The 21,026-nt window shown below is 37.9% G+C and overlaps 2 protein-coding genes and 1 non-coding gene across 3 annotated transcripts in view; all 3 read left to right on the top strand.

Annotated features, from left to right (window-relative positions):
* The window catches only part of atp1a2a (ATPase Na+/K+ transporting subunit alpha 2a), a 36,975-nt gene extending 23,693 nt beyond the window's left edge, over positions 1–13,282 (top strand). The window contains exons 13-24 of the mRNA XM_065262135.2: positions 3,234–3,343; positions 3,425–3,600; positions 3,689–3,825; positions 3,946–4,096; positions 6,637–6,805; positions 7,193–7,347; positions 7,483–7,606; positions 9,124–9,269; positions 11,321–11,451; positions 11,582–11,683; positions 11,785–11,876; positions 12,565–13,282. Of these exons, the coding sequence (XP_065118207.1) occupies positions 3,234–3,343; positions 3,425–3,600; positions 3,689–3,825; positions 3,946–4,096; positions 6,637–6,805; positions 7,193–7,347; positions 7,483–7,606; positions 9,124–9,269; positions 11,321–11,451; positions 11,582–11,683; positions 11,785–11,876; positions 12,565–12,593 (1,522 nt within the window). The 3' untranslated portion in view covers positions 12,594–13,282. The remainder of the gene's footprint in view (positions 1–3,233; positions 3,344–3,424; positions 3,601–3,688; positions 3,826–3,945; positions 4,097–6,636; positions 6,806–7,192; positions 7,348–7,482; positions 7,607–9,123; positions 9,270–11,320; positions 11,452–11,581; positions 11,684–11,784; positions 11,877–12,564) is intronic.
* A 1,456-nt stretch (positions 13,283–14,738) lies between these two features.
* Positions 14,739–17,092, top strand: sdhc (succinate dehydrogenase complex, subunit C, integral membrane protein). Its single transcript, XM_065262136.1, has 6 exons — positions 14,739–14,839; positions 15,428–15,487; positions 15,569–15,670; positions 16,415–16,476; positions 16,575–16,738; positions 16,855–17,092. Exons 1-6 carry the CDS (start codon positions 14,823–14,825, stop codon positions 16,957–16,959), a joined length of 510 nt encoding a protein of 169 aa, XP_065118208.1. The 5' UTR covers positions 14,739–14,822; the 3' UTR covers positions 16,960–17,092.
* Positions 17,093–19,715: 2,623 nt separating this feature from the next.
* trnar-ucu (transfer RNA arginine (anticodon UCU)) lies at positions 19,716–19,789 on the top strand. The gene has a single exon. It is a non-coding gene; the product is annotated as a tRNA-Arg (tRNA).
* The last annotated feature ends 1,237 nt before the right edge of the window (positions 19,790–21,026 follow it).

Below are 21,026 nucleotides of genomic sequence, written 5' to 3'. Positions count from 1 at the left end.
ATAGTTTGCCACCGTTTGCCACTGAACCTGCATTAACGACGACAGTGGGGCTTTCGGCCTTAGTCAAACGGTTTGGCACGTATGGTCGGGTTGCGATTTTGGTGCTTTCGTGTGTCTTGTGAATAGTATGCCATACAGACCCGTTTGCCACTGAACCTGCATTAACGACGACAGTGGGGCCTCCAGCCTTAGTCAAACGGGTTGGTATGTATGGTCGGGTTGCGTTTTTCGCGCTTTCGTGTGTCTTGTGAATAGTATGCCATACATACCCGTTTGCCACTGAACCTGCATTAACGACGACAGTGGGGCCTCCAGCCTTAGTCAAACGGGTTGGCACGTATGGTCGGGTTGCAATTTTGGCGCTATCGTAAGTCTTATGAATAGTATGCCATACAGACCCGTTTGCCACTGAACCTGCATTAACGACGACAGTGGGGCCTCCAGCCTTAGTCAAACGGGTTGGTATGTATGGTCGGGTTGCGTTTTTCGCGCTTTCGTGTGTCTTGTGAATAGTATGCCATACAGACCCGTTTGCCACTGAACCTGCATTAACGACGACAGTGGGGCCTCCAGCCTTAGTCAAACGGGTTGGCACGTATGGTCGGGCTGCGATTTTGGCGCTATCGTAAGTCTTATGAATAGTATGCCATACAGACCCGTTTGCCACTGAACCTGCATTAACGACGACAGTGGGGCTTCCGGCCTTAGTCAAACGGGTTAACACGTATGGTCGGGTTGCGATGTTTTTGGCGTCTTCTCCTGGTCCTGTAAATGGTATACAATATAGACCCGTTTGCCACTGAACCTGCATTAACGACGACAGTGGGGCTTTAGGCCTTAGTCAAACGGGTCGTCAGGTTTCATTTTCTCTTAAAGATCGGAAGGTGACCCTTATTTACCATATATACCCTCGCATTGGGCCCCCAATTTGCTAAATCCTCAACTGTGGATAATATTATTATGCCGCAATATTTAGTCTGTCTGGAACTAAGCTGAGTTAAACCACATCACTGTGTGACACTTCAATACATATGAACGGCTGCTACGCTAATACGATTTTGTTTTTCTCTCCCTGTCTCGTCCTCGACCCGAGGACGAGACAAACAGACCCAGTCCCGGTAGATGTGAAAGTCGGCACACCTCTGATCTACTGGCCGTCCTTCAACGTTATGCCCAGCTGATACCTGACCAACGATCACCGGCAGAACCGCTTAATCTCCGCTAAATCTCCATTTCCGTTCTCCCAAGGGTTTTTCCCTCCTAGGACTTATTTTTCCTCGGATAAAAGCACGGGGTTTTTTTTTCTCCTAGGGGGTTTTTCACCCCGGGGAGGCAGCCTTTTTGGGCTTTACCTAGCTTCCTCTTCTATACGTTGCTTTAGTAATACGTGCAATTATAATATTGAGTCATAGCCGCAGCAAATTTAACTGCTCATGCTATCATGTATTCTGTTGTGCTATCTGTCGTTTTCTGTGCTTTTCACTGCTTCTATTTATGTAAAGCTGCTTTGAAACAATTGACTTTTGTGAAAAGCGCTATATAAATAAAATTGAATTGAATTGAATTGAATTGAGTCTAAGATGGCGGCGAAACCGGAAGGTAGTTAATTACGTTAATAACATTTTAAATATGGATATTTCTACAACAACACCGCACGGATTACCCTCAGAAGACCTTTGTTTATCATCCTGGAGCCGTTTGGATTTAATTTGTGAAGGATGGACGCACTTTTTTGGACTTGAAGGTCGTGGACTATGGCTGGACCCCGTAACATTACATTTAATCAACAGAAAGATCTAAAATATTTTCTAAAATATCCGAAAATGTGTTTGTCTGAAAAACGATGGACATATGCAACTCGGACAGCTTGGGGGTAAGTAAATCATGGGTTTAATATCGTTTTTGGCCGAACTATCCCTTTAAGGATAAGGGGGACGTGCGCGTCATCACAACAAAAGTTATGGTTCAGCTCCTTAAAATGAGAGATTTACGTGCATATAAACATTCACCACAAGAAATGTTGCAAACTAGATTGAAGCAGTTATTAGGAAATGATAAATGAGACGCAAAAACAATGACGCACGTGCCGTAGTGAGGACGCGCGTGTCAAGGCAACATGAAATTGGTTTAACTCTTTAAAATAAGGAATTAACAACATTCACAACGAGAAAAATCAGCAAACTGGACTGAAGCAGATATCAGGTAAGTTAGCTCGTCACTCACTGCACTGAAGCGAAGATCATTCAGCAGCATAAAAGAATATCGTGTCACGTGCTCATTTGAGCTATAATATACGAAAATACCCGCAATATCAACATAGTGGCCAAACCTAGCATCACAAAACAAAACAAAGTATTCCAGCCAATAAACGACAAAAAGGATTTGGGGGTGGGGGTTGGGCGCGTTCATGAAAGCACGGAAAGGAGGGGGAGGGCGAGGAGTTAGCTACGGTCCGTGTGTTTGAAAACAGTTTCAAACGTCAACAATAACTAACGTCTCGCAGATTCGCTTAGAGAGCCTTTAAATGTATATAATATGTGCCAGGACCCACCAACATAAACCTAAAATTTTTAAACAGAAATATGACAAAATTGTTTTATTTACTTTCTTTGTTATTTTATTAAAGAAATGTAAATTTAATTGCAATTTCAAAATCCTTATGATATATCTTATTAAAATCATTGTCATTGCTTATCACTAGTAGTTGGACTAAACTGTTTTGTACCTTTTAGGGTACCAATATGTACCTTTTAGGTAAAAAAGTGTACTTTTTTAAAAGGTACAACCCCAGCAAATTTGATACCTTCTTGTATCTTTTTTTTCTGAGAGTTAAAAAATAAAGTAATAACAAATAATGTTATGCAACAGTTTGTTCCAGCCCTTGAATCTGATTGGTGTGTCAAATAGGAACAGCACTGGGATGCTGTCTATTGCTGAATACTATTATATGGTCATAATAGCTGTGTTTATTGTTGATTTGTTCCTCAGTTGGTCAAGCATGTACTGTTAGTGAATTTGAATAAAAGTGTCTGCAAAATGCATAAATCAACATAATGAATAAATAAATTACAACTGCGTATTATTATAAATCTCAAATCAAATTTTCAAATCAAAATTCATTTTTGTTATTAATGATACATGAATCCATAAAATCATCTTTCATTTCATTAAACAATGACTCATGATTTTTATTGCTGATCAAATATTGTGATTATTGGTGATTTGTCATGCAGGTGCAGTACCATTATGATCAATGGTCAAGAATTACCATTGGATGATGAGTGGAAAGACGCATTTCAAGGAGCCTACATTGATCTGGGTGGGCTGGGCGAAAGAGTTTTGGGTAGGTCTTTTCTTCCTCTCTCCCCCCTTTTATCCATCCATCCATTCATTCATCTATAATTTTCTTTCCTGTCTAATCCAGGTTTCTGTCACCTGTACCTCTCGGCCTCTCAGTTTCCAAGAGGATTTAAATTTGACTCTGAAAATGTGAATTTCCCAGTCAGTCACCTCTGTTTTCTGGGTTTAATGTCTATGATTGATCCACCCCGAGCTGCCGTACCAGACGCCGTAGGCAAATGTCGCTCTGCTGGCATCAAGGTATTCATTTATCGGCCCTGTCTATTCAGCATTAAGATTTAATTTTTTGTCGCTCATACTCAAAAGTGAATGAAATCCATTTTAACAGGTTATCATGGTAACGGGTGACCACCCTATAACAGCCAAGGCCATCGCTAAAGGTGTGGGCATCATCTCCGAGGGCAATGAGACGGTTGAAGATATCGCAGAAAGACTTAATATACCTCTGAGCCAAGTCAACCCACGGTCTGTGTGTGCATCTGTCTGCTTGGAGAGTGTGGGTGTTGAAATCTATTCGAATGGGTTTTTATTTTGAATGGGTCGGCTTTTATTGCTTCATCATAATGGTGTGTGTGTGCGTTTCAGAGACGCCAAGGCTTGTGTGGTTCACGGTTCAGATCTGAAGGACATGAGCTCTGAATATCTGGATGATGTTCTGAGGTACCACACGGAGATTGTGTTTGCGCGCACTTCACCTCAACAAAAACTCATAATCGTGGAGGGCTGCCAGAGACAGGTGTGTGCGAATATTAAAAGTTAAGAGATGACAAGTTTAATAAAATATAACTCGACTCACCGTTGTAGATAAGACTGAAATATCAAGTTTCAATCAATGGATCTTTAAGGGAAGATAAATAACTTCTTGAATGAAGTTCTTTCTATATTTCCAGTTGTATATATTCAGACAACTTTAAGAAAGCCATTTGAAGGTTCATTTTACCAAAAAATGACACAAAGCTGGCCAGTTTTGTTTAACCAATTGTGTAAGTTCTTGTCCAACCACAGTAAAGTGTAAACCTGTTTAAGTCCCCATGAAATTAAGTTTTTTATTTTAGTCAAATATGTTAGTCTCCTCCAAAACATCGACAAAATTCACATTTAGAAGATTTTAACATTCAAAACTCACAGGCTCTCACTTCCACCAATATGGATGATCAACGATTTTTAAGACATCATTCTGCTTCACATCAGATTCGAGGGTGTTGGGGAAACCAAACACTACTGGCTTATTTGAAAGGGTGAGGGGCCACACATTATGTCCCGCACTAACTTTCTGTTTCAAAGGAAAATATTAATGCATCGATCAAAGCTGTGCATTTAAAGGCACTTCCATTGTTCTTTAACTCTTTCCCCGCCATTGACGAATTAACTCGTCAATTAAGACCAAAGGCTTCCCTGCCAATGACGAGTATTTTCAGCAATCCGTAATGCCGCTATTATCCACCAGGTGGCAACTTATAAAACCCGGAAGTATTTGCTCAAAATTGTTTTTTGAAGAAACCTATCTTTTTTGAGAGGTGATATAAAAAGAACTAATGATGGTAGGATGAAATGTTTTTTGTTGTTGTTTAAAAGCAGAGGGTCTGTTCTAGAGGTCTTCACGTCCAACCGAGTGTGCGACGTATGTTGAAATGGCGTCTTTTGCAGCCTGACCGAACTGCTAGTTATTTCGCTACAATGACACTAACATTATGATTATACTGAGTCTGAGTTAGCAAACGTACATCAACATCTACTGTGTTTACAACATTTCATTCATATCACAACATTGTGAGTTATTTACTAAGTCATACAGTCAGACTATCTCTTACCATTCGTAAGTTAGTCGAACTTCATCCACAGGCTTCCGAAAAGGAGCTGGCAATGACCGCTAGTTTTTATCCACGTTGTCGTGCACACCAAATTGCCCCTTTTCATTGTGTCCCATCTGCTTAACGACCATCAGAGTCAGCTGATAAATTAAACGTTTGCCGAATCCCGGAGGAGGGACGGTAAAAACATATTTTCGATCAACAAATGTATTGATCGCGTTTCTCTTTTCCTCTTTTAAAATCATTGCGCTGTCAATATATTCTAGAACAGACTCGATGACAGAATATTCATATCTCAATTTTGCAGCGGTGCCGTCTTTGTTGTAAACGGATTCAACACAAGCGCTGTTTGGTGACGTGGTTGATTACGTTACTGTTGATCATCTGTCCATCATCGTATAAAGCCCTCCCTGATAATTTGATTGGTTCGACAGTTTTTGTTCGTGCATAGTAGACCACAATGGAGCGACTCCACACCGAATGTCCACAAGCATACAATGTTGTGGGAGGGGCTAAATTCGGCTGGCTAGGGTATAAAGTGATTTGGGTCATTTTGGGTCAGGTTCATTTCTTTGGAGCTGAGAATGCCTCTAGTCTGTTCTTTCATTTGATATATTGTATATTTATATATTTAAAGAAGAACATTTTCTGGAAGACATTAAACTTTTGTAAAAAACATGAAAAATGCTGCCGGTGGCTAGCAACTTTTTATTTAGACGCTGACGGGGAAAGAGTTAAAGGGCACACATTATGTCCATTTTTACAAGATGTAATATAAGTCTCCCATTTGCCTAAAGTCTGTCTGTGAAGTTTCATCTAAAAAAATATCCCACAGATCATTTGTTATATCATGTCCAAAATGCCCCTATTTGGGTGGGAGCACAAAAAGCACTGTTTTTATGTCTGTACCTTTAAATGCAAATGAGCTACAACTCCCTTACCAACAAACAGTGAGTGCTTTTGAGTAAAATTAACCAGTCAATGAGTGGCTGTGGGCGAGGCTTTTTGTTTTTGTGATGTCACATTAACAAGTGAATCAAAACAGCATGTCCAGTGAGACTACTTTGGTTTGATGGGGATAAAATAAGGAGAGGGTGGATTTTTGTCATTGTAGGGTTGTTGTGAACACACACTGCCGACACACATTTTTATCCAAACACCTTGTAAAGGTGGATTTTGCATAATATGTCCCCTTTAAACACTTCAAATTTCCCCTTTCATTTGTTGACACTTGTAATCCAGAAATTACACACTAAAATCACACACATTTACTTAGAAGACCACAGCATATACTTATCACACAATACACACAAATGCACCCTACATAAATATTCGTATTGGCACACTTATTCTCTACATTACATAACAGTTAAACCATCTGTGAAATGAACACCGAGTAGTTGTCTTTATTTCTGATTGGTTAAAAGCTCTCTATCAGATTCTGATTGACTGACCTTGGCCCTAGGGTGCTATAGTGGCAGTGACAGGTGATGGGGTGAACGACTCTCCTGCTTTGAAGAAAGCTGACATCGGTGTTGCCATGGGAATCGCAGGCTCAGACGTCTCAAAGCAGGCTGCTGACATGATCCTGCTGGACGACAACTTTGCATCAATTGTTACTGGAGTGGAGGAAGGTGAGAGAGGAAGTGAAGGGGAGAGAGGAGTGATAACCAACTAATGAGAATGAATCATAAGGCATGAATAATACAGAATGACACAATCCAAGCCATTATAATAGTTGGTTGCATTCAGTTAGCACACAATTAAAACAAATGGTATGGTATGTAATACAAGAAGTACGGACAACTTTTTTAGAGGTTAACAGCTGTGGTCACTCATTAAGCATGCTACCCTTACATTTAATGTGATGTTTAAATGCTAATAATGTGGGCAGATGTGGGAGATTCATTTGTTTCACATTAAAATAGCATTTAAGTCTTTGGGAGTAATTTAGCAGCAAATGTGACCATTCAGTGTTGATTTTATATTTAAAATCCCTCTCCGTTTCATTCACATTGTAGGTCGCCTAATCTTTGACAACCTGAAGAAGTCGATTGCCTACACTCTAACCAGTAACATCCCCGAGATCACACCCTTCCTACTCTTCATCATCGCCAGCGTGCCGCTGCCCCTGGGTACCGTCACCATCCTCTGCATCGACCTGGGCACTGACATGGTGAGATATACACTCTCACACGTGTGCGTTCAGACATACTTTCACTTTCTGTCAAGTGTGATATCACCCTCTGGCACCAGACATAAAATCTCTGTCGGCAGGACAGAATAGCAACTTTCTCTCTCTGTCTCTCAGGTTCCTGCCATCTCTCTTGCGTACGAGTCGGCAGAGAGTGATATTATGAAGCGTCAGCCCAGAAACCCTAAAACTGACAAATTGGTGAACGAGAGGCTCATCAGCATGGCATATGGCCAAATCGGTTAGTCTTATGTGAACTTGCAAGCACACGTGCACTTTATAACTGTTGCAATTCTACACCTTGTAGTGTGTGAAGATTCAGAGATATAATAAATTAACATGCCTAATAAATTGCCTTTTCTGCTTTGGGGGTTTAAAGTATTTATAGAGAGGTTCTTTTAAGAAATGTTCACGTGTTTATCTATGCTTATACACTGTCAATAAAACAATTGGTAAAATTAGTCCCAAACTGTCACAGGGGCGGTACACTTTAAAAAAGCCTATGTACTATTTAGGTACCAAGATATACATTTGGTACTAATATGTACCTTTGAGGTACTAATATAAATGCTTAAAGGGACACTCCACTATTTTTTGAAAATATGCTCATTTTCTAGTTCCCCTGGAGTTAAACATTTTATTGTTACCATTTTGGAATCCATTCAGCTGATCTTAAGGTCTGGCGGTACCACTTTTAGCATAGCTTAGCATAATCCATTGAATCTGATTAGACCATTAGCATCGTGCAAAAAAAAAAAACCAAGATTTTTGATATTTTTCCTATTTAAAACTTTAATTTTCTAGGTCGATTTGGCTAGGAACTATACTCTCATTCTGGCTTAATAATAATTTAGGACTTTGCCTCTGTCACATGGCTGCAGCATGCGCAATGATATTACGCAGCACCTGAAAATAGTCCTCTGCTATTGAAAGTTACCAAGGGGACTATTTTCATGTGCTCCGTAAAATCTTTGCGCCTCCTGCAGCCATGTTACAGCAGCAAAGTCCTTGATTATTACGCTGGAATGAGAGTATAGTTCCTAGCCATATCTGCCTAGAAAATCACAAATTTAAATTTTCCGTCGGCTTTAGTACACGATGTAACTACAGAAGACTCAAGTTTTAAATAGGAAAAAATCTCAACTCTTTGGTCATTTTTGAACACGATGCTAATGGTCTAATTAGATTCAATGGATTATGCTAAGCTATGCTAAAAGTGGTACCGCCAGACCCAGTGATCAGCTGAATGGATTCCAAAACTGTAAAAATCAAATGTTTAACTCTAGGGGAGCTGGAAAATTAGCATATTTTCAAAAAAGTGGAGTGTCCCTTTAAAGTGCAAAGGTGTGCTTTTTGAAAGGGTACCACCCCAGTGACAGCTAGGGACCGTGTACATTTTTTCATCATTGTGTGGGTACACAATACTTAGTTGGTAACAATTGTCCCTACAAGGATGGTATGTCTGGTTTAGGGGTAAAATATTATTATGTCAGTATAAGAACCCAGCAAGCAATAACCGAGACAATAGAATGAGTAACCCACTTCCACCCAAAATTACCTTGAATTTGGTTACATACCGTTTTTGCCAAACTAACTTAAAGATACAAAAATCCACTATGTAAGCAAAGTCAACAGTGGTGTTTGCTTTCATTTCTTTTACATGTTATACTGACAGCCCAAATTGAGCCTTGTTTTAGCCAAAATTTCATGCTGGGAGCTTTGAAAGTCATTTAAAGTCCCAACCATGTGTTTGTGTAGGTATGATCCAGGCACTTGGAGGTTTCTTCACCTACTTTGTGATCATGGCTGAGAATGGTTTCTTGCCCCGACATTTGTTCGGGATTCGACTGGACTGGGATGATCGTTCATGTAATGACCTGGAGGACGCCTATGGCCAGCAATGGGTATACAGACACACACACACACATACACATGCAGGCATAAGCATCTGTTCAATGACTATTCTAGGCACTATTGACTATGCCAAAAATGTTATATCAGCTCCAGGGATCCAGTTTAGTATCTAAAAAATAAAATAATCTCTTATTCAAAGACAGTCAACTCTGTTGTGTGTAAAACTACGAATCTATAAGGCAGATACAGATCCTAAAATCCTTCAGTACATTGAGTCAAGATGTATGAATAATCTAAACTATTAACATAATCCACGTGGCTAATGAATATTAATTAGGTGAAATTAAATTTGCATGTAACTAGAATAGCAGTAGGGCTGCACGATTCTTGCTAAAATGTGAATCACGGTTTTTATTCATGGGAAATTAGATCACGATTCTCTCACATGATAATAAAAAAAAGTTTATTTTCACGAAAAAAATGCTACACATGACTTTCAGTTATAATAAAGTACTGTACTTAAAAGTAACAGGATGAAAACTGTCTTAAAAGTCGCTTTTCCTTATTTTAGATCCTTTAAGATGATTAACTTAAAATCTGTAAACAATAAATAAAATAAATAAAAATAATTAAAATAAATGGCGAATGTGCTTTTTGTACACTACAACTGGCCAACCTTAAAATTTTTAAAAACAGTAAACCTTTAAAACACTAATCGATCAACATTTTAAAGCTTCAGGAAGGAAGGCACGTTATAACGTTCCCCCGTGCTAAAAACTCTTTCTGATTGAGAATTTGTGGCAGTGATACCTTGCCTATTTTCAAAACAAATATTGTTGCATCGTCACTCTCACCATCGCCAGCAGGATTTTTCACAATGGCACTCTTGGGCTAGAAGGGATACAGCTACGGCCAAAATCTCACCTGAAATCTCCTGAAAATAAAATCTTACCTGATGAACGCTATTTCCATCCTAAATCCTACCCCTAAACCCAACATTTCACGGGATTTAGGCCGTAGCTGTATCCGATCTAGCCAGAACTGCTATTTTTATTTCTAATCCTACCCCCAAACCCTAAACCCAATATCTCACAAGATTTGGCCGTAGCTGTATCCCTGTCCCTGTCCGTAGCTGTACACTGTCAGGCCAAATCCGATTATGGTGCATATCCGATTGGAATCCAATCACATTTAGAACGTGTGAATGGCCAAAAGCCATGTGAAATCCGTTTTTTTTTTCTAATCAGTTTCAGGCTACATCCAGAGGTGGTTTAAAATCCTTTTCAAATTGCATTTTCGGAAATCCATTTCAGTCTGACCACTCTGATCGCATTTGTGTAGCTTTTTGGTTACGTCATGCTGTCACGTCACGTAAATTCGTAAACACGTCATCGGACATGCATTAAATCGGACATGCATTAAAATCAAATTAGGACTGACATTGTGAACAAGGTCTATGTGTTTAGGTTTGCCACCCTGTTTCAGGTGACACAAGTGACAGTAGAATGCCACAAATGAAGAGGAGAAAAACGATTGGGTCTGATTGGTGAATAAATATGGTTTGGGTTTACATTGTATAAGTGTGACCAAGTTGGACTAATATAGGATTTTGGATTGTTGTAAAGTAAATATGTGAACACGTGAATGCAGCATCTGAATACAGGGAAATACTGTACATTTAAGTGAATTGCCATCATTAAGAAAGTAGCTTGCATTTATGTATGAATCAAGATCGTGATTCTTTTTATTTATTAATCGTGCAGCCCTAGCTAGCATTAGTAAATTACTGCAAACTGCATCCATTCAGTTCACTTCTAAAGTGAAATGTTGCCAGATTTCTGCTCGGTTCTTAAATCCCACTACAAATTATTTGCATGGTAACCAAAGGGGAGGCTGTTTTAAATTTCATATTGTGCAAACCAAGTGGTTGGTTGGCCTCTACGGGTACCAGGGTCAGGAATATGGGAGAACAGCCCAGTAAGAAATCAAGAACCTATTCGTCTATACATCATATGTATTTTATCTTTGGATGCTCAAAAAAACAAATGCATTCTGTAAAACAATTCCCAGAATAATTGGCAGATTTTTGTGTTTGTCGCAGACTTATGAGCAGCGCAAGGTCATCGAGTTCACCTGTCACACCTCATTTTTCGCCAGTATTGTGGTGGTGCAATGGGCTGACCTCATCATCTGCAAGACGCGCAGGAACTCCGTCTTCCAGCAGGGCATGAAGTCAGTTTGTGCTTGTGTGTCTGCGCCTTTTGTGTGTGCATGACTGAATGCACAGGTCGTTTTTGATTTAGCATGGTGGCATTTGCATACATCCCTGTAAAACCCCACTGTCTGACATTTGTTCTTGCAGGAATAGGATTCTCATTTTTGGGTTGTTTACCGAGACTGCTCTGGCAGCCTTCCTGTCCTATTGTCCTGGTATGGACATCGCCCTAAGGATGTACCCACTCAAGTAAGAAACACATGAACACCACACAGTGTGTAGACTTTTCTATTGCGTTCCCTGAGAAGCTCATTTTCTTCACCTTTTCTCCTTTGGTATTTTTTTGCCAGGGTTATGTGGTGGTTCTGTGCTTTGCCGTACAGTCTGTTAATCTTTGTGTACGATGAGATCCGTAAATTAATCCTGCGCCGAAATCCTGGAGGTAAGCATAGATGTTTGCAAAGATAATTTCAGAGGCCTTGTCTATTTTAGTTTAGTTTCAAAGTTGTTTTTATTTCCTGCCCCATTTTAAAGGGGACATATCATGAAAAGTTGCTATAAGTGCTATAATTGGGTCCCCAGTCACTGCTTTTATCAACCTAGAAAATGTTAATAAGACCAACACAGTAACTAAGTTTTGGTAGACCATTTCCACAAGCATGCGAAAAAATAGTTAATTGAAATGTGGCTCCCCTTGTGATGTCAGAAGGGGAAAATACCACCCCTTAATCTGCACTATCCAACCACACCACTGTTATTTAATAGAGAGATCAGCTCATTTGCATGTTAAAGGACACACCCAAAAATGCATTTTTGCTCACACCTACAAAGTGAAGATTTTGTCTTGCTATAATAAATGATCTATGATATTTTGAGCTAAAACTTTACATTTGTACTCTGGGTACACCAAAGATTTATTTGACATCTTAAAAGTGTCTTGTGAAATGCCTTTAAATGTTTTACTTGCCAAAAAAAGACTTCAGCATCAATGAAGGTGTTTAATAATTCTATGTAATACAATATTGCAAAGTTACAACAATGTTACTCAATCATTTCTCTGTAAATCTTAACAATTTAAGTTTTCAGATTTAAGTTGCTAATATTTTACCTCTCTTCTCTTTTATTTATAGGCTGGGTGGAAAAAGAGACCTACTATTAGCAAGCAAAAAATGTGCTATGAACGTCTATTTATGACTGTTAGGGTGTGTGTTTGTTTGTGTGTAAACAATGTAAAGTAAATATGACAATCATTTAGCGTGTGTGCGCGCATCTGCGTGTATGCATATGTGAGTGAAATGTTAGGTATATGCACATATCTGTTTACATTATGTATCCTGAATATCACTATCCATTATAATTTAATAATTAAATAAAGGAAATAGACTAGAAATGAAATAAATTATAGTAGTATAATATACTATTATAATTTAATAGTACAGTTCTAGTAAATTATAGTTTGCCTTCTGTGTTCTGAATTTTTACATTTCAATGGCACAATTTTTTGCTGTGAATTTTAGACCTTGAGTGTTGGTTAAAGTGTAGTTTTTCCTTCTTTATTTATATTTGTGCACTTTTAAACTATGGTTCAAATGATCCATGTTGGTTTATATGTATATATATTTTTTAGATTAGATTCAACTTTATTTGTATTGTGCAGAGTACAAATACAGGAAATGCAGTAATTGCATGCACTGCAAGTCATTATGCAAACTTTTGGGTCTATTAAATATCTTACTGTAATGTTACAAAAAATAATATTATACTGCTATAATTAAACGTTTGTCATTTTATTATACTATCTTTTTAAATATACACAAAATAAACAATAAAGTTGCATAAATACCTCCAGGGTTCCTAGTGTTGCAATGTTAAATTTGTTAAAACAAACACTGATCACCATAATGGTGACTTAAAATGAAACAAATCATCTAAACTTAATAAGTGAATTGTGTTTTCTACAGCAATATTTTTACAAAACATTCAGAAATAATGTTTTATAACAGGTTTAAAACATTTAAATGTAATGTTTCTCTATCATTTACATATAGTAAATATAGAAAACAGTTGTGTGAAGATTAAAACATGACATTGTAAAAACGTTTGAAAATGGTAGAATGTAACTTTCCTCTAATGTTCAGACAACCCAGAAACATTCTTAAAACGTTACAAAAACGAGACACTTTTATGTTGGCAGAACGCTTTTCCACCAATTGATTTTGATGACAAAACACAAATGTAATATTACTTGAGCAATTCCATTTAAATTTATGAATGTATTTGAGCACAAATTATAAAAAAGAAACTGCAAGTAAGTCATTGAAATAAATGTGACATTTTAAAGTAGAAAGACAAAATAGTATTTGTTTGTAAAACATACTTAGATAACGTTAACTTTATTTACAAATTCATAAAATATTTTTTTACAGTATACCTCATTCACACAATTAACCCCCTACAGGCTTGAGCAATAAAATCAAGAAAAAGAAGTTCAAGCCATACCTTACTGAGCACGCTGCACAATACCTTATCCAGGCTATGGCATTGCTTTCCTTACTGGTCTTCCTGGTCAGTTTTCATTTTCCAGGAGCCCAAAACAGCTCATGTGACGCCGCTATTCATCTCTCTCCACTTGATGAAAGCTCGTATCAGGTTTATCACTACTGCTCACTTGCAGAACTATCACTGGCACTGGCATAATTTCACTTTTTCCTACCAGGGGCAAGTCTAGAGAGGTGGCACCGCCCCCTCTCAAAATATGCTTGGCCCCCACATGACTTTTCACATGTGCCCCCCTGATTGGTTCTACCCCTGTGCCACCCCATATAAAAAAATCCTAGAATTGCCCTTCCTTCCTACACCTCATCCAGAGCCTTACTTTAAGCAAAGGAGCGGTGCCTTGTGATACCTTCACAAAATGACACTAAATCACATCCAAAAAAATCTGATAAAAAACAATTAAAACACAAACTTTCTGTGAATAGGCCTGTACAAGTAGATGTTAAAAAAACTTTATCTCTAACTAGAATTAACTTGGTTTAAGAACTTCTTGTATTTTTGCCTCCCTATGATAAATCACTTTAATGTGTCATATTTTTTGTAAGTCGCTTAGCTGCTAAATACAAATGTAAAATATGTTTATTGACCAAGTGTATTTTTATGTAGATTTTTATTTACTTAATTTCCTTACATTAACTATCTTATTGTGCTGTGAGAGCTTTTGAAACAAGCTGTTTAAAAATTCTCCGTGAGCGTAAGGATTAGCAATAAAAACTAATTTATATCATTCCTTCATCGGTTTTGACCTTATCAAAATGGCGGCAGCCGGTGAACGCGTTCGTAGCGTCTTTATTTCCTCCTACGTCACTTCCCATCAGTCAAGCTCCAAAACATGGCGTTGCTTCTAAGGTCAGTAAGAACAACTTGTAATTTAAATCTGAAAGTTTTGCGATCTTATTTGGTTAAGATGAAAAATGTCGTTGTAATTGTGATTTTACGTTCGTATAAACTGGCTGTTAGAATTTGACAGTCGTGACGTATCAGTAATGCGCATGCTGATAATATATTGGATACGTTACATGTTTATTGCACTTTGATCTGACCAGTAAAAGCGTGGCTTTTTAATCAAGGTCGGTTTGCTATTCAACATCTTTTGCTAACATAATGTGCTTTTGTCACTAAAATAATAATAATAATTTCTATTTTATGTTTTTACCCCACATCTGTTCCCCCTTCATCAAAGTTTGTTTTGCAATACCTCATTACCATTAAAGATCAACGTTGAATTTGATCTGTTTTGTAATGTTTTGGATCCGACAGTAATACGATTTCCAGTAGATTAACGAGATTTATGTCAGATGCAACTTTTTTTGCTCTGTCTGGTGATTCGTATAAGCATCGACACGGCTTTAATGTTGTTGTGTTTTTTTAATATTAACTGCTTTCAAGTGTTTTTGATAGTATTTTCATGTATTTACATTTTTTTTCTGTATCAAGGACGGTGGCCCGGCAGGGTCTGTATTCATCACGGTTGCAGTATGGCGTAGTCTACAGACAGTGAGTATTTTTACATGCGCGTTTTCTATTTATTAAAGGGCTTGTAAATGTTTTTTAACTAACGCATGCCTCTATTTCCAGTGCTGTTCCTATGGCAACCACAGCTAAAGAAGAGTTGAACAACTATTTGGCAAAAAACACACGACTCAACCGGCCTGTTTCGCCCCATGTAAGCATCTACAGGTGAGTGTTGCCACATCTGTTTGCCATATATCAAGGCATTTTATAAAAGATGTTCTTGGCTTCGGTAAAGGCTTGTCTATAAAACCAGGCCAATATGAGTTAATACAAATCATGTGAAACAAATTTGAAGATCAGTGCAACATTGTTTTATATTTATTACAAAAAAATCTAAAGAAATCTTTTATGTTTTATCACCATGCAATAGCACAATGATGTCATTACTAATATTGTAAGTGTCTCATCACAAAATCAGAGGATCTCCCATTTATCCACATCCACTGACCACTTTTGATTGGAGGATACAAGGTGTTATCAATACCAATTGTGATGATGGACTTTGTTTCCCTTTTGTTTTGTCTACATTTCGTCACTTCTGCTTTTTTATAAAATCATTGTACCTCCCCATCTTTCTGTCCAAAAGTGTTTTTTGTTTAAATGCAGCGAATCTCACTTTTGAGATTGCCTTTGTACCTGGTCTTTCTCTGAAGGTCAGATGTACTGTGTGGGAGCATTGTAAGATACTCTGCTTTCAAGTTTCAAAGCCTTTGATTTCATGCACAAGCTTTAAAAGCTATTTGACAGGGTTTAAAGTATGTTTTCAATAGTGCTCATAAAATGTTGTTACCAGTGATGTTGTCAAATGATTGCATTATACCTCGTGTTTCCATGATGAAAGTAATCTGTTTTGTATTTGTTTCATTGCGTCACTCTGTCAGTTATTGTTATGATAATGTTGTTTTGCAGGTGGTCTGTCCCTATGATGATGTCAATCTCACATAGAGGCACAGGAGTGGCACTTAGCAGTGGTAATAAACACAGTCTGTCTTAATAATTGCCTCATGAGAATGCCTCTACTTCAGTGACCTTTAAAGAAACTTAATGACGCTGTCTCACTCTTCCTCAGGTATCTCTGCGTTTGCAATCGCTGCATTGGTGTTACCCGAAAATTACCCATATTACCTTGATCTGATCCACTCCATGTCCTTCGGACCCCAGTTTCTTGCTTTCAGCAAGTTTGCTCTGGCCTTCCCAGTGGCTTACCACAGTTTTAATGGCATCCGTCATTTGGTAAACACACACACACACACACACACACACATACACACACACATACACTGACAATGTAACCAATCAAAATACTTGACAAGGTTGTGGTTAATTTGGGTTTTTTCTCTGTCTCACAGATTTGGGATATTGGAAAGGGGTTTAAGATACCGCAAGTCTATGGTTCTGGATACACTGTCATCGCTTTGACCATTCTCACATCAGTTGCTCTTGCTGCCATGTAAAACATGGATGTGAGATGATTGGCTGAGATGCAGAAATGAAGAAGCCAAAGTGTCGTTCTTTTGTATGTTTGTCATGGATGTGGCCTGTATGAATTAAATTCATTAATATAATAAATGCGAAAATTTATCAACAGTGTTTTTCCATGTGTTATTATACTATAAACAGAAAGAATGGGTTAGGGCACTTAAAGGGATAGTTCAACCAAAAATTACAATTATGTCATCATTTTCTTATCCTTGTGTTGTTTTAAACATGAATTGAACACAAAAGAAGATATTTTGATAATGATGTTAAGCACACAGCTGATTGTAACCATTGACTTCCATAGTAGGAAAAACAAATATTATGGAAGTATTTTGATAAACGATAAAGAATTTTTTTTTGATAAATGATGGTAAGCACACAGTTGAGGGTACCCGTTGAATTCCATCGTATTTGTTTTTCCTACTATGGAAGTCAATGGTTACAATCAGTGTACTCACCATCATTTATCAAAATATCATCTTTTGTGTTCATCAGAAAAAATAAATTCATACAGGTTCAGAAAAACATGAGGATGAGAAAATGACAGAATTATCCCTTTTAAAGAGCACCGATTGATGTTTTTAAATTTACTTTGGGGTGTAAGTGTTTTAGTACATGTTAACGATATGCAAAAGGTACAAACCCCAAAGTAATGGATGACGCGAGTTATCGTCTCCAACGTAAATCTCTCTTCTTGAACTACAATAAACACACAGATTGTGGGTAACCGTTTACTTCCTGGGATTGGTCATGTAGACAAGACCGACATTATCATAATTCCTCCCGCTTCGGACTCACAGCCTGCAAGTTAACTTCCTGTCAGCAACCGAATCTTTCAAACATGGTAAGGAGCGTCACATTTTCGGCTGACTTCAGAGTTATTCAGGCCAATCACAACGTACAGATTTGCTGGCCATTCAGGGACACAGAGCTTTTCACAACATTTTAGGAAGAGAGTGAAATCTGGAGCAACAAAAAATGTACGGTATGTGGAAAATAATGGGTTTTTTACCATAAACCACGCAAAAACACTGTATTATACCAAATACACAAAAAATGTTATTTTAAAGCAATGAAATGAGTGCTCTTTAAGATAACCCTTGCAGTAATTAAATGAGCCTGTTGGTAAGACTTTATCATTTCTTAAACCAATGGTCCATCTTTATCACTGCAGTATTACTAAAACTGTTAACCTGTGCTTTATACCAGTGGTTTGGCTTCCCCCCCCAAATGGTACTAGGGAGCCCCCAGTTTTATTACATTTAAAACACATTAATTTATCAAAAATCCTGTGTAATTAAATATCAGAAAAATATAGTAAATATTACTAACCGCACTTTATTAATTATTTTAATATGTTTGCTTTCATTAAAATTTAAGTTTTATAATGTTTTATGTCATAACATTTCTTAAAAGTTCCTACACAAGTGGGGCCGCACACTGAAAAAGTTTGAGAACAAATGCTTTATGCCACTTCAGTCTGCTGGGTAACCAAATTACTTTGGGTAAAATATACCCCTTACCAAAAGAAAACATCTCAAACTCATAGACCTGTCCGCCACCATGTTGCCCGCCAAAGCACATTCTAAGAATAGCCTCAATTTTAATATTTATTTATTACATATTTTTATGTTCACTTATCTTCTTTTATGTATGCTAACATTTTAAACAATGCTAAAACATAAGTAAAATAAAGGTTTTAGTAGACTATTTCAAAAATTTTGCTTTCAAGATTGTTTTATCCATTGAGGTAGCCCTTGCTCACAAAAAGGTTGGAGACCCCTGTCCTAGACAATTAGTAGTGTAGACTACTTTTTCAGGTAAACATTTATTTCACATTTGTAGTTTGTTTAACTTTAACCACCAATAAACACGATAGAAAGGGATATAATAAAATCATGTTGGTGTTTTTTTAATAAACTCGGACGGCTCACCATGAAATATTGAAGTCTGACTGCAAAGCAAAGGGTAAATGATTCTCCTCGAGTCTTGTTCACCTGAATGATAATGTCAAGGATGGCTGTGGGCTCATTTAAATGGTAATACCGTAAAATGGATTGATTTGGATTACAGACTCGCGCAATCGCTTTAGTGAATGCTTATTGAAACACTCGATCCTGTTCTGTCAACACTCCCCTCCAGTAAAAACAACTAAACCAGAAGATGAACGTTTATGTTAATGTTAAACTGGGTTGAGTTTGTAGGCATGTCCCCTTGCGTTTCATATATCAGTCAAGAGTAAATCACGTTCAGTTTCACTTTTACCTCGCGTTTGTATACTTTCGCAATTTTCTTCCTTGTTGAGCTAGAAACAAAATTGCACTTTAATGACATATATGAGTATATTAGTTGTGTTAAAAAACATAGATTTATAGTGTAAAGTTATTTTATTTACCCCGTGTTTTATATATTTTGAGGGTATTTTGTAATAATACCTATAAAGCCTCGTGAATGAAATTGTATGTTTAGGTTATTATTTTTCTAAATAACAACTACCTCAAATATATATATTATATGTAATTTATTTGTGATGATTATATAAATCTTTTTTCTCTCTCGGATGCTAAATGCGTCTCTCCGCCATTGCTTCACAGGATCAAGACGATAGGATTGGGCGCCCCCTAGCGGGACTTGCAGCAATTACGGCACAAACAGTGCACTGGTCCTGATGCTGCAGGATGCGGTACTGATGCAGAATATGAACTCGCTTTACGTTGCATCATGTGGCTCAGTCTCTGTGGCGCAATGGAATAGCGCGCTGGACTTCTAATCCAGAGGCTCCGGGTTCGAGTCCCGGCAGAGATGTCGCCGTCGGGGATGATGGCTTTTTTGGATGTATAATTTTGTGATATTTTTGCAAAGGTATGTATCAGTAGTCGTCTATCAGTCGAACGCACAGAATATAATGAAAACTACATCTTTGTGAATTAAGCCACTTTTGTGCATGCATGGTAATAAAAACCTAGCATAAGAAACAATATTTATAATAATTATTACTAATAATTTTGGGAGGTTGATTTTTCTTATTTAAGAGTTTATAGAGTTGTGGTTAAAGATAAGTTTTGATTATTCATACATCCAATAGCACACGTTATTCCTGGTTTTAAAAAAGCTTATGTAATGAAAGCAGACTTTTTCATTTTAATACTTTTTTGTCCTATTTGCCCTCACAAATCAGTTAATCTGTAATACATTTGTCCGTGGTCTTTTCAAAAATGCCTGTCTTCACCTGAATTGTGGATGAGACAAAAAGAGGGAGAAAGAATGAACGTCTGTCAGAGAGATGGAGAGAGACATCACTGTCGTATCGATTTTCCAGAGGATGGTGTGATTGGCTCTTCCCAGTCATTATGGGATAGAGTCAGAGAGGGATCTCACCTCTGTGCTGCCTGATCAAACTCTACATGAAATCCTCTTACAGGAAACCCTTTCATTTACCCTTATTCATTCCCTATTCTGAGCTCACTTTCATCCACTTTTCTACTCTTCTGAATATTCCATCTACAATTTTTCCGTGTGCCATTTGGGCTATCATCTAAGGTTTTAAACCTTTTGCCTCGGTGATCTGCCTTTTTTCCACTCCAGGCAATTTGGGTACCAAAATGCTTGAGAGCATGAGGAGAGGGGGAGAACACGAAGGGCTCGTTTCCTGGTGATTTGATGTAATCATATTTGACATTAGATTTGTAACAAGTCATTTAAACTTATGATTGAGACGATCTAGTCCTCGTTATCTTATCGCTGTCTCGCGCGCAAGTGGAAACCAAGGGTGTTGGTGTCTGCGCGTATGGACACTGGCACGTCGGGGAAAAAGAATTGCGCAGGTCACGGGCGAACGCGTTCGACCGCGAGGACTGTCACAGCTCTGCGGAGAATGACGTCAGCATCTCCAAAAAATGATGCCATCTCGCTAAAATAAGAACAACTGGCGCCGACTGAATCTCTAGTATCTAAATGTACATCAAAACGCACGTCGCAGGCAAAAAAAATGGGCGTCTAAATAACAACACAAGCCGATAGGCTGAACTATTCCTGAGTGGAA

Source organism: Paramisgurnus dabryanus, chromosome 6 (assembly GCF_030506205.2).
Source record: "Paramisgurnus dabryanus chromosome 6, PD_genome_1.1, whole genome shotgun sequence".
NCBI lineage: Eukaryota > Metazoa > Chordata > Actinopteri > Cypriniformes > Cobitidae > Paramisgurnus > Paramisgurnus dabryanus.
The sequence above is the reverse complement of the archived record's forward strand: the minus strand, read 5'-3'. Positions and strand labels throughout refer to the sequence as shown.